General features: G+C 41.9%; 1 protein-coding gene across 7 annotated transcripts in view; it reads left to right on the top strand.

Annotated features, from left to right (window-relative positions):
* PDZD2 (PDZ domain containing 2) overlaps positions 1–13359 on the top strand; it is a 202826-nt gene that overhangs the window by 171827 nt on the left and 17640 nt on the right. For 6 of the 7 annotated variants that reach the window (XM_038123276.1, XM_038123273.1, XM_038123274.1 and 3 more), the window contains 7 exons: positions 878–995; positions 3438–3570; positions 6439–6520; positions 7484–7587; positions 8342–8510; positions 9633–10426; positions 11585–11729. In XM_038123276.1, coding sequence (XP_037979204.1) covers positions 878–995; positions 3438–3570; positions 6439–6520; positions 7484–7587; positions 8342–8510; positions 9633–10426; positions 11585–11729 — 1545 coding nt within the window. The remainder of the gene's footprint in view (positions 1–877; positions 996–3437; positions 3571–6438; positions 6521–7483; positions 7588–8341; positions 8511–9632; positions 10427–11584; positions 11730–13359) is intronic. The other variant, XM_038123275.1, reaches the window with a different exon arrangement.

Raw genomic sequence — 13359 nt, 5'->3', positions numbered from 1 at the left:
TTCTGCATTTTGCTTTTTTAGAATCAGGAGCCTCTTATGGGTAGCAGTCAGTGTCCATGCTGTTGAAAGAAGGATGCTGTGAGATACCAGGCAAAATGTAAATCAACTTCCTGGCAGCCCAAGAGGCTGTGCCGTTCTCCTAAAGGGGATCTCCAGGGAAGGCACAGCTGCACAGTGTTGAAAAGCTCCCCGATAACCTTTTTGAACTCCTCCATGAGGGTTGCTCTCATTATTAATAATTGCTCATTATAAGCTTAAAGCATATGTTATATGTGGTAGACAATATATTCCTATTTTTAAGACTTAGAATATAGTGATTTTTAAGGTTGGATTCAAAATTTTGGGAGAGAATGTAAGATGTCCAGTGATCCCTACAACAGGGATGTTGTTACCTGAAGGAAAGCAGAGGTGAAAGTGTACAGAGGTGACAATTGAACCAGAGGTAATGCCTCACCTTCCTTTGTGCTTCTTGGTTGAGGAATGCCATACAGATATTTAACAAAAGAGAGCAATACAATTGGCAGCATCTTCTGTGCTCATGTTTTCTGCAGTAATTTTAAGTGACATCTTGATTGGATTGCTGCTCTCCTCCTTTGTGCCTTGGACCAGATCAGACCTTGTGCGACATTTCCAGGAGGTTCCCACGGTGCACAGAGTATTTTCTGAGATACATCAATCTAAGAAAACAGTCAGGATCAGCTGTTTTCAATCCTGATTTCCACTTGTTGGTCTTAGCTTCCTGACTGACTGCACCTAAGGCCAGCCCTGAAACAATGGCACGAGTCCTGAACTCAGATGGGATGTGGGAACACAAACACTTGTGTGTCCTTTGCGATTACAATCTGCCACGTTTCTTTGTACTTCTTGTTTTTCACAGAGCCAGGGGTTGGGCTCGGCATTGGTGCCTGTTGTCTCACGCTGGAAAATAGTTCACCCGGGATATACATTCACAGCCTGGCCCCAGGATCAGTGGCTAAAATGGATGGCAGATTAAGGTTGGTTAAAGCAGAAACATGCTGGAGTGGTTTTACAATAAAATCGATTGAGATTTTGTTTTCACCAATTGGTTGATGTAGCAGGGAGGAAATTTATACTTAAGAGTTCACCAAAAAGAAAACATTTAAGTTAAGACATTCCAAAGTAGTATTAAATGCCCAGGAAACATTATTCTTTGTTCTGGAAACAGCATGATCATTAAGGTCTGGGTTGTTTGGTTGGGGTTTTTTTTTAAATTCTCTATACAGTAAGCTGAGCCTAATAGCACCCTTTGAAAAAGGGGAGCAGCAAGAAGTGCAGCCTCATGCTTTTTTATGAGAGCTGCAGCCAGAGACCCCAGACTGGGAGGAAATTTGCAGAGCTCTGCTAAAAGCTCAGTCACCTGAAACTCTCCTAAAAAGAGCTGAGATAAATGCTCCTGCAGCTGCCTGTGCCCATGGCTGCAGCAGTGTTTTTCTGCCCTTGCTCTCAGTCTGGCAGGATTGCTGCAGGCTGACCAGCAGCACTCTGTCATGGAGCTGGGATGCGTTTAGGAAGCAGTTATTCCCAGGGTTCCCTTGTGCCTGCATTGGATTAAGTAACAGAAACTTACTTGCTTCTCCTCTTGTGGAGGCTTCATTTTTGGAAACCATTGGAGGAAACCTTGCCACTTTCTGCATTCCTCCATAAATACTGATGGGTGCTGTGAGTGTGGCTCCAAGGGGAGACTGCGCTGAAGAGGTGCTGGGGCTGTGTGATCCTCTTTGAGTGTGTGGTGTGAGCATTGATGCAGAGAGGCTGAGCAAATGCCTTGCTGTCACATGGCTAGAGAGTGCCTTCTGTTTCCTGGCTCACCAGGAAAACTGCGATAGAAATTTGATATCTTGGAATAAGGGAAGAAGAAAATTTTATGGTGGCATTGCTGCCAAAACCCTTGAAAGTTCCTATAATATAGAAATGTCTACAGGAGACAGCATTTAATGGTAACTTGCTTTCTTGCAGGCTCCTTTGGAAAACATTGCAGTGCTGGTTATGTCTGTGTGTAACAGCTGCATTGTTTATTAGGTTTACGTGATTGATTATATCCAGGCACACTTCCCAGATTTTTAGCTTGCTTCTTTGAGACGTTGCTTCTGTTGTCCCATCAGCAATTTATGGCTTCATAGGCCAAGACTTACAGGGTGGTTTTGATTTTCGGAAAACGTTGTTAATCAAATGTTGGCTTTGCAATGCCAGGGGAGGTTTGAATCCAGCTCTTCTGTATCTGAGCTCCCTCTCTCAGTCTTGTGGCTGTGTAAGTGACTCCATTTATACAAGTCTAAAGGATAGGCAGAGCAGTGAGATGATTGCACAGATGATAAGACACCCTTTACTTTCCTGAGCCTGTACCAGAAGTGCAAGTTACTGAATTGCAACTGTTATTTTGCCTATGATGTGTGTACTCAGTGTCACACACCATAGTGTCATTGTCACAAGAAGCCCAACACAAGCCAGCAGTAGTAGATTCATTGAGAGGATCTATTCAAAGTAAATATTTCAGGAATTATGGAGAATGCTTTAATGATATCCCTAGTTGATGATATTTTCTTTTGAATAGTTCCAGATGTCTGAGCACCATAAGCAAGAGTTACAAAACTGAGAAAACAGAGCTAAACAATCATAGAATCATGAAATGGTTTGGGTTGGAAGAGACGTTAAAGATCATCTTGTTTCAAATCCCCTGCCATAGCAGGGAATCTTCCACTAGGTCAGGTTACTCAAAGCTCCATCCATCCTGGTCTCAAACATTTCCAGAGCTTCTCTGGGCATCCTGTCCAGTGCCTCACCACCCTGACAGTAAAGAATTTCTTCTAACACCTGATCTAATCCTGCCCTCTTTCAGTTTGAAGCCATACTCCCTTGTCGTATCACTGCATGCCCTTTCAAATCACACAGTGTGTTTTCCTTTAAGTAGAGTTTTGTTTTGTTTTTTCTTTTTAATGGGTTCTCTGTGATAATTTTTAACAAATACAGGCTTACCAGGCTCAGTATTTTCCTGGAGTAATTTCATAAGCTCATATCTAAATAATGAATTTCTTATCAGTGTTTCTGCTAAGTAATTCAGTATGGGGTGAAGGAACAGCCCATCTGAATCCCATTTTTTCCTCTTCTGTGCTTAATAAATATCTGAATGCAGAACTGGAACTGAAGCTTGCTTTCACCCTGGTCTGAATGCAGACGTTTTCTTGGTTGATTCAATAGGGATTTTTGCACTTACAGTGAGTACAGAAGGGATCTCTGAGCCTCCCTTGTGAACTCAAGAGGACTTAAACCATTCACAACACTGGTAGCAGCACCTTCTTTGAAAGTCCCGTCTTTTCCAGAACACTTATGTCTTTGAAAAATCTTGGCCATCAGTTGAAAGCACAATTTTTTTGGCGTGGAAGATGGTTGTGATTAGGTGACTCTGTGTCTCTGTGCAGCCGGGGTGACCAGATTCTGGAGGCGGATTCTGTGAGCCTGCGTCATGCAGCATTAAGCGAAGCCTACGCAATCCTCAGTGAGTGTGGACCAGGCCCAGTCAGCCTAATCATTAGTCGTCATCCTAACCCAAAGGTGAGGAGAAAATGAGTGAGTGTATCTGGATTGTTTTCATCTGGCACTGTAATTTAAGTAATTACAAATGTGAGTAATTTGCTGTTGGAAAAGCAGAAAATGAAGAAAATGGCTTTTTCTTGCTATGGCATGTATTGTGCAAGATGTCAGGATTGTAATGATGCTTCCCAGTTTTGTAAGTCATAGCAACGTTGGACTGTCCCTGGTGCTTTTCACTTTAGTCACCCACTGATCAATTGCATTTTCCTGGAACTGCTTGAATGAAGTGTTCCCATCTTTCTTGGTACTTGGATGAAGTAGCAATGCAAATACAGCACAAAACCTCTTCCTCCTAGGAGTTATTTTGCAGTTACTTTGTCTTTGAGTGAAATATAATTTAGGGCCAGGAATATATGTATCAACAGCTTGAATTGATCAACTGTAATAAAGTAAAATCTATCCAAAGATCAAAGTTTTCCTTCAGGAATTAAAACGTGAGAATATGGAGAGCACTGCTACTGAATCCATGCAAGGTCAGTTTGGAAATAAGGCTGTATTTACAAAGTAAGTGTTCTCAAGCATTTTTTAAAAATTGATGATAGAAGATGAAAGCCTATTAGCCAAGCTATAGGGAATAACAGCTTCTTTTATTTCAGTATTTCAAAGAATTTCATGAGTGTACGAAACCTTCCTGTTTAAACAGGAATGAAGATATAAAAATATTTGCATTAGTGGGTCCAGAAAGCTCTGACTTTTGAACTCATAACTACAAATGGGCGTCTTAATAAAGCCATATCTAGGAGAGCTCAGGTTTCTTATTTTGTAATTAATAGTGTATTTTCTGCTAAATCAAATATACAATCAACAAACAGGGGCCTGCTTGCCAGAGTTTATTATCTTTGTTGGAAGGCCTTGTGCTGCTAGAAAGAAAGAGGCTGTGGTTCTATTAAAGGTAAGCATGGCGAGGGTAAGAATTGGGCTTATAGCCTAAGATAACAGTATTTCTGGTGAGTCTATGTGCTGTGCTGAACCAAAACAATGGTTCAATGTGATTGCATTATTAAGACTTACAGACCTTTTGGATTATCTGTAAGAAGCATGAAATAAAAATGCCATGCTGTGGAGCCTGCCCTTTCTCATCTGTCCCTCTTCTTGCTGTGGTGGGGTCTTGAGAGCTGATGAGTGACCTAACCTGGTGTCTGCTGAAAGGATGAACTGAGTTAAGCTAATTGGTTGGTATTACTCAGTAACAGAGGGAAACTATTAAGTGGCTCCTATTACAGTTTTCCATAAGTGATATTTAAGATGACAACAAATCCTTTGCCAAAAAATGTATGAAAAGCTAAAAGTTGAGCTGCAGAGACCCTAAAGCATTTTTCCAGTACTGAATCCATAATCCTGGCAGTATTGAATCCATAATCTCTCATGGCTGGATCTCTGGAGGAGTGTCCATATAGGAACCCATATTTATTGTTATATTACTGTCACCCGTTTTCTGAAAACACTGGGGGATCGATAAATAAGTGTGGGTATTTTATTTTATTTAATTTAATTTTATTTCGTTTGCTTATAATAATACCCCAGCATGCAGATTGGAGTTAGAAATTAACTTGTCCCTTTCCATTTTGAACTGCCTGAGCATAAAGGATGCTAAACATCAAACTGGCAGAGTTTGCAGAAGCATGGATTTTTGGTTAACTTGAAAAATGTACTGCAGTGTGCCTGGGACCTGTTTTAATTCTTGGGATATGTTTTACCCGAAGGTTTGTGTTAGAGCTATAGATCATAGTCTCAGGATCTGGTCCATGTTCTGCAGGAACTCTCTGTGCCCCAGGAGCTCAGGGACTTTTGGTTTGCTGTAAGATTATGACACAGGCTGGAAACAGAGATGTGTTTTTACAAAGGTTCATGTTGTTTCAAACATTTTTATACTTAATTTCTTATTTTATAACACAAAAGATCTACAGTACATTTTGCTGCTGAGTATGTTTGCTTTGGTGTTTTCATGTACTTCCAAAAGAAATACCACAAAATTTTCTTTCTACTTGTTATTCTGACTGAATATGGCATTTTTGCTGTGTTTAAACTGCTGAGTTTGCTTCAGAATCTCTCAAATCTTCATGGTTCAGGAAGACTCAAGTTTGTAGTCTCTATTTATGCTGAACTTTAATTCATGTAAATCAATGTGCATAGAAAGTATTTTTGACAGAATTAATTTGCTTTCTGTTCTTAAATATATATTCCTGCAGACTAGTTGTTCCTGTATAAAATCATATGTTTTCCAGTAATAAGAATTAAATGTATGGCAGTAATTATGGGCTAAATTAGCAAATATGGTAAACCAGTATTTATTCTTAAACTAGAGAAACATTAATTTCCAATTACTGATTTAGGTTTTCTTTTTAAAAGCAAGAAGAAAAGAAAATTAAAAAGACAGCTAATATTATGGGAAGTCTGGTATTCTTCCGGTAGGTTGAGTGTAGCATAGCTTAAGTTTCTGATGTATGCTTGCACAAAGCAGTCTTTGTCTACTTTAAAGTCACATTTTCTCAACAAATCAATATGCAGCTTTTAATTGAGTTAAAACTGGGCTTTAATCCTTCATTTGATTTCTTTAAGTCTGGGAATGTTTTATTTGTTTATATTGTGTGTCACTTGGATGCAGTCTTCTTGCAGCTGGCAGGATTTTGCTTCCTGGTTTTTGCAGGAAAGTGGCATTGAGAGAATCTGAGTCAGGGGACAAGGGCATGGGAGCACTCAACTAGGTCTTCTTTATTGCATCTTTAAAAATAGTGGCTTATATGAAATGGATCCTGTACTTGATATAAGTGGTAAGACTCTTGTAATTTCTTGTACCCTGTTTGAGCTTTGTCTTCCACCCTACTTCAGGTTTCAGAGCAGGAGATGGATGAAGCAATCGCACGTACTACCCACCGAGAGAGCAAGGACTCCAGCTCCTCTCACGTCACAGGTAGCAACATGTTCTCTTCTCTAGTGCCTGTTCTCTCACAGATGCAGGAGCATTTAAGGGCGTGCTCTGAAGTTCCCCAGCATTAATATTTTGAGAGCCCTCAAGACCACAGAACAGTGTAGGGAGTATCATCATTCTGTCCACTGCAGAAATTTTAGCACAAACATCCAGTTCAGATGGATCAGCTCTGCAGTTTACGTAATTTGCTTTTGTTCACTGGGCTGCCATGACCTGAAAGTAGGGTTGTAAAGAGGTGGTTGTTCTGAACTTTTTTCAAGATGATGGGAAGCACAATGTTCCAGTAGGGAAAGAACAGGAGGGGTCTACTCCATCTATGTATGCTTGCCCTTAATGGCAAAAAAACCCCAAAAAGTACTGTGACCATTTGAAAAAGTCCAGGTGTTGCATGCTGGGCTATATGTTTTAGCACCATTTTGATCTTTAAAGTCATGTCAAAATATGTACTCTGGCATCTCTGTGATGTGTTTGAACTCCAGTATTTCCCAAAGTCTGGCAGATAAAAGCAAACTTTTGGCAATGGCAGAGTGACCAGTAAGGTGATGTTCAGACAGAAATGTTAGATTTTGTTATGATCCCCTTTTTATGTGTGTCAGCTAAGATCTGCTTTGAAGTTGACCTTGCCAGTGGCTGCTGATTTGTCTCCTGAGGTTGCCCCTAGTCAGCAGCATGTTCCAACAGATGGGGAAGACCATCTCCTGCTCCTCTCTTGTTCATTGCACTGCCCTGGGCCTGGCTGGTGTAACATGTCTCGGTGGTAGCATTCCATCTGATCTGAGGGAGAGCTTGTGAAATGCTGAATAAATCTCACTTTAGGAAAGTAATTCAGATACTAAATAAGTGGGATTAAATGCAGCCACCAGCTCAGAAGATCAATGAGAAGCCTGTTTGATTATATGGACCACAACTTTAATCTTTGGCATCTAACTAATCTGTGTTTAACAGGAGCTGTGCAAAAAAGTCCATCTCCTAGTGTGAAGGCCAAACAAGGAGAGACCTCGTCTCCCCTCAGCTGGACTATGAAACGCTTCTTGGAGCCAGCAAGCCGGGTAAAAGGATTAGATGCAATAAAAATAGAGCCTGCTTCAAATTCAGCTTTTACTGGAGCTCTTACTTGGTCAAGGGTTTCAAAACCAAACCTGCATGCTCCTTCCCTGTCACATGAGCTCCATAAAAGGGTTTGTTTCTTGTGTCACACATTTAAATTGTGACAGCAGCAAGCTTCTCTTTGTCTGTGTGACTGTAGCCTTTGGGAGTGATGTGCAGAGCATGGCAGAGAGGGATATGGGGTCCCACCTCCTGTCACCTTCAAGGAACCCCAACTCTGTGGGACACAGAAAAAGTTAGCAAGAAAGACCTGAGCCTGTGGGCAGAAAGCTGAGACTTAGTCCCTTTATATAGCCATTGCAGTGGAAGAATCTGTTTTTCCTGGTAAAGCCAAGGAAGACATTGACACTGTGTCTGGAGGTACAAAGCCTTCCCTTCTCTCAGTGTAGGACAAAGGGAACTGCAAAAGTGAATAGTTTCATCCCTTGTTTCTGCACTGAACCACACCTGTAAAGCAGTGGGATTTGGAGTCCTTTTTTATTTATTGTATTGGCTAAAAATGTGTTGGTGTGCAGTGTTTCACACATCCAGTTTCAACAGCCTGGCTCTCAGTATACTGACAAGTCTTCTATTTTAAAAATAGGATTTAAATTTAATTTATTGACACAGCAATGTGCGTGGTCTGTGTGGGGCTCACATGCAGGCAGGGGCTTTATGCATCGATGACAGCTGGTCACCAGGGTCACTTCTCTTCAGCAGGGATCCGTCAGCTCCGAGGCAGAACTTTCTCAGTACTTCTCCCACGATGGTTCAAGCCATCTCCCCTTCTCTGATGCTGTCCCTGGCACATGTGATGAGGAGCAGCTCCGTCAGAAGAACAGGAACAGTTGGCTGGATGATGGCTCTCTTCTCCCTGGCAGTCTGAGTAAGTGATGCAAATGTGTCTGGTCATTGGGCTAGTGAGGCAGAGTCACTGAGTGCTGGGTTCCTGTACAGGAGAGCTGTGGTGGTTCCTGTGCTGGGCAGAAATGCTAGGCAGGGTATTGTAAGCCATTGTTGATCACATGAAGTTCTGGAAAATTGAAGGAATTTACAGCAATCCACAGAAATGCCTGTTTCCATGATATTTTGTTCAAAACATGTTCTGATAATGTGAAAATGACTGATTGCTTTGGATGAAACTAGATTGACAGCATTGCAGAGTTTGGGGTTTTTTTCGAATGATTGATCATCTTATTACATTTACAGAGACTGTTCATAGCTATCCCAGAAACTTTGAGAGGGTCAGTATATGTGTAAAAACAAACAAATGTGCAGTTTTGCATCAGATATTTTGCATGTGTATCTTTCTCCCCATAGTAAGTGACTGAAAGAACCTTGTGTGCCCATACTGATGTGCACCTGATCACAAATCCAAAGGATGTATTTGTTCTCTCTTTCCTGCATTTCTCAAGTAATTTCTTTGTCTCATCTTATTTTCTGTGGAAAGTATTTAATGTTTAAAAGCATTTTTACATTTCTAACTAGCCACCAAAAAAACCAAAACAAACTAACTTCCCACAAAGTGAGATGCAGTTCTTTCTGAGGAGAACGTGGGAAGGGTTCTTGGATTTGTTACTTGATAATGTGAAATTGATTGTTATGTTTCAGTCTGTGTTCCAAGAAGGCAATTTTTACTCTCTGTGAGTTAATGCAGGAGTCCTGAGCTTAGATTTAAGGAAAATGTGAAAGAAAGTCTGGTGTTTAAACTGAAATACACATTTGAATTTGCATCCCTTTCTTCTTTGAGTCATAGTCATAATTTAGAAATAAACTGAAAATAGAACTAGACATGCTAATGAACTGATTTTGGGAATTACCCATAAATTGCAGTGCTATCTGAAGTCCTCTTGATGTCTACTGTAGTTAGAGGGAGGACATTAAAAGCCTGCTTTTTGCTTTGTGAAGAAGAGTTAAGCTTCCTCTGTAAACACACCCACATGTATTCTGCTGTAGTGAGATGTGATCATCTGTAAGTACAGTTAAAGTATAATTTTTTTTTCCCTAGCTGCTAGAGATGCAGGGGTGACAAAAGCAAATGGTTTGGCTTCTTCTCCAGCTAGTGGGAGGTCATCTGGCCACCACAGCAAGCACATGGAGTCTGTCCGACCCGGCATCCTCAGCGACAGCCCCAAATCTGCCCGCAGCCCCTTTCACCGACAGAGGCGAGTTGTTTTCTATGATGGTGACGCCAGTGATGACGATGAAAGTTCCCACTTGCACAGAAGCCAGAGGGCCAAGAGCCAGGAGGATGCTGGCATTGTCATTACAACCTCGTCTGTAGAAATCGATGATGAGAGCCAGGACAGTGAGTCATCGAGATACAGTGGCATGGAGACATCTTCCCCTGTCTTCAGCAACTCTGTGGAGTCTGCAGACAGCACACTGGAGCAAGTTGAATCTCCTTTTTTCCCTATCATAGCATTTGATTACTCAAGTGTGCCTGAAGTTCGTCTTGGCAGCCTGAGTTTGAGGGAGCTCCGGGAAGCACAGCTTGAATCCAAGAGATCGCCAAAACTTGAGCACAGAGCAGTCACCAGAGTGAAAAGCATGATGAGCACTGAGTGCCGAAGCCTTCAGAGACACAGGACAGAGGAGCATGGCTCTTACAACAAGCCTGTTGCCAGGACCCTCCCTCACAGCAAGAAGTGTGAAGCACCTGATGTGGTCGGGCAGGGCCAGGTTGAAGTTGTCACTCTGGTTCGCAATGAGCATGAGTCATTTGGCCTGGATTTGGAAATCCAAGCCATGCCCTTAAAGGTTGTCGTCACAGGGATGCGGCCAGGTGGACCGGCAGAAATGGTAATTTGTAATTTGAGTGCCTTATAGTGATGTGCTTTCCCATTGTGGGGCTGATTATTATTATTTTCATGGTTATTATTAAGCAAGTGGTCTGTTGAGAGTAAGCACAACTGAGGTGTTTGTCCTTGCTCGGCAAAATGTCTCATCCCATGTTGCTCTGAAGCTGCTGCTAAAAAATTGTTTCTGATTCAGAGTGCACCCAGGCTAATTCAAAAGTAAGAGAGGCAGGACACAGATCCACTGAGATGGCCTCATCCATTCTTGCAGCTGCAATTTTGAGGGAATACAGTTTTTGTATTCATGTTCTAACTATGGGCAAAGACAAAATAAGTAAATCCTGGTGGCAGAGGATGGTGGTAACAAATGTATATTATGCTTTACTATTTTATATGCACATGTCCCCATATTACAGGGATCTGGAGCCAAAAGGCTTTAGATGCTGGCCAGGTTTGCCAAGAGCTATGGTAGTACCAGTAACATTGCTCTTCTGCATCTCATAAATGCTCATACCAGTATGGATACGTGCTTCACACTGGTTGTGGAATTGCTAGATGCAGAAGTGCAGAAAGAAGAATAATACTCTGGTGTACAAACCTGGCTGCAGCATTTTTAATCTCATTAGCGGCCACTGAGTAAGAGGGGATATGGCATAGCAGTTTGAATAGGGCTGTGAGATCTGGGGATTTGGGTTTTGTTCCTGCCTTTTTCTCAGACCTCTTTTGCAGTATTTAGAAACAAGCCTTTACCATAAGAGCTCAGTTCATGTCTGTTCAGTGGTTTAATAGAGTTCCACCTGAGAAGTAGTTCATGCATGGAATTAAAAAATGACACATAGTGTACCAGTCCTGAAGAAGCTAGGGCTGATCTATCCCGTTTCATTTAACTAAGAGGGCTGTGTCCTCCATCGTGATACTCATCTCCCAGAGAAACCAGCAGATCTTTTGACCTTCCTGTTTTAGATTGATCTCTAATTCTCCTCCTGGCAGAAACGCAGTCTGTTCTTTATTTATGTGCTGGCAAACTGACAGCAGTGGTACCTGTGCTCTGCAGTGACGTGAAATAGGGGATGTTGCTCATAAGCTATTAATTGCTTCCCTGCAATCTCTGCAGGGCTTCTGATGTGTATTTATAATTTCCTTGAATCTCTCTTTGCATCAGGGATCAATGGGCAAGATGGCTGTAGGAGATGAGATTACCACTATCAACAGCATCCCCGTCAGCAAGATGATGTACGAGGAAATCTGTTTGCTTATGCAGTGTCTTCCCACATCCGTAACCCTGGAGATACAGAAGGCAACGTCAGGTGAGAAAGCAGTTTTGCTTTTGTACCATTTATTCTGGGTACAAGTGAACAAAATGTCCTTGGATATTCTGGGCCTGACCTTCTGCTGTCCTAGCTTTCCACATGGATTCAGAGAAGGGGACAGGGGGACATTGTGTCTGCATTGGTGAGCCAAGCAAAGCAATTCATCACCAAGTCAAGCTTCAGGGTCCTCTCTGGCACCATGATAAGGGGAGAAAAGCTACTCCTGTGTGAAGTATTCAAAGCTCCCACATAAAGTAGGTCCCTCCTGCCAGTGTTTGCAGAGGTCTGAGTCATCTGATGCAGTCCTAGAACTAAAATGGCAGTGACTCTTGACCTGACAACTCATTTTATTGCTGTGCCTGTTCATTAAATATATAGGCCCCTTATAATCACATCTGTCTCTCTAAACCTAGTAATGTTTTTATGAATGGACAATAAGACACTAAAAACCTCTTTTCTTTCTTTTTTTCTTTCCTTCCCTTTTATTATGTCAGAATTCTCTAAAGTACAGGAAGATGAAACAGAAAACTAAAATCTTACAAAAATGTTTATTTTTATGTTTCATTACAGAAAGTTTTCTAGTGTGAGTTGAAATACTTGATACCTTACTGCTTTCTGCTCAGGGCTGATTTATGCTTCTACAGCAATATATGAATCCCCACAGACTGTTCAAATTATGTGGTGTGGAAATGAGTGTTTGAAAAAGAAAAGCATACTTTTCAAATTCAGGAAGAACATGATATTTTGCTTTGTTCTAGCTTATTATCCTCTTTGTGTACCTTTGTGTACCTGGGCACCTAAATTGTTTCCAGATGCTTGACTTCCAGTTGTTCTTTAAGGAATTCCAGGCTTGGCAGGATCGTGTTCTTGTTTCCTTAGATTGCTGTGGCTTTTTAAACTAAAAGCACTGGGGCTAGGCCACACTGGCAGTACTTTGTAAGGCACTTCACCCTTCCCCTTGTCCTATCCCGCTGGCAAAAAAAGGTGGTCTCTTCAGCATGCGATTCACCATGCTGAAGCAGGGGAGTACTTCAAATTCTAATCTGGTTGCTTGAGATTGCCCTCCTGAGGTGTTTTTCCCTTGTTGACTCCAGGAGGAATCATCACTTCTTAATATGCATACCTAAGTTAAGTGATGTGGATGATCCTGCAGGTTTGTGTGAGAAGTACAGAAATGCGCAGGCACCTTTAAATGAGCAGGAGAGGATGCTGACACTGAATAGCCTCTCCTTCTCCATACACTTTCTGGGCCCCATGTCATAGTAACTGGCCTCTGGAAGGCATCTTGAATGGGGATGCATGTCTCGGAAGCAATGTAGAGAGCTGGAATCTGGTGCATAGGGTGAAGTGCTGGAAACTGAAGATGAGGAGAAATGGATGAGCAGGAATGTGTCAGAGTGCCACAGTGACAGGGAGCTCAGTGTGCTGCCCAGGAGTGGGTTAAACATGTACTGGAAACCAGGAGAGGTCTGTGCCAGAAATGCAGTAAAGCCCATGTGCTTAATGTGCACATAACGTCACCCATGCATGTCACATTGAACACCTGCAAAAGTGCTGAGGGGTCAGAGCCAAGTTATTTATGCACAGACTGTCACTGTGGTAACTGGTCACCTTTGCTATGTTAGGG

This window comes from Motacilla alba, chromosome Z, assembly GCF_015832195.1.
Source record: "Motacilla alba alba isolate MOTALB_02 chromosome Z, Motacilla_alba_V1.0_pri, whole genome shotgun sequence".
Lineage (NCBI taxonomy): Eukaryota > Metazoa > Chordata > Aves > Passeriformes > Motacillidae > Motacilla > Motacilla alba.
This window is presented reverse-complemented; position numbering and strand designations above follow the sequence as displayed.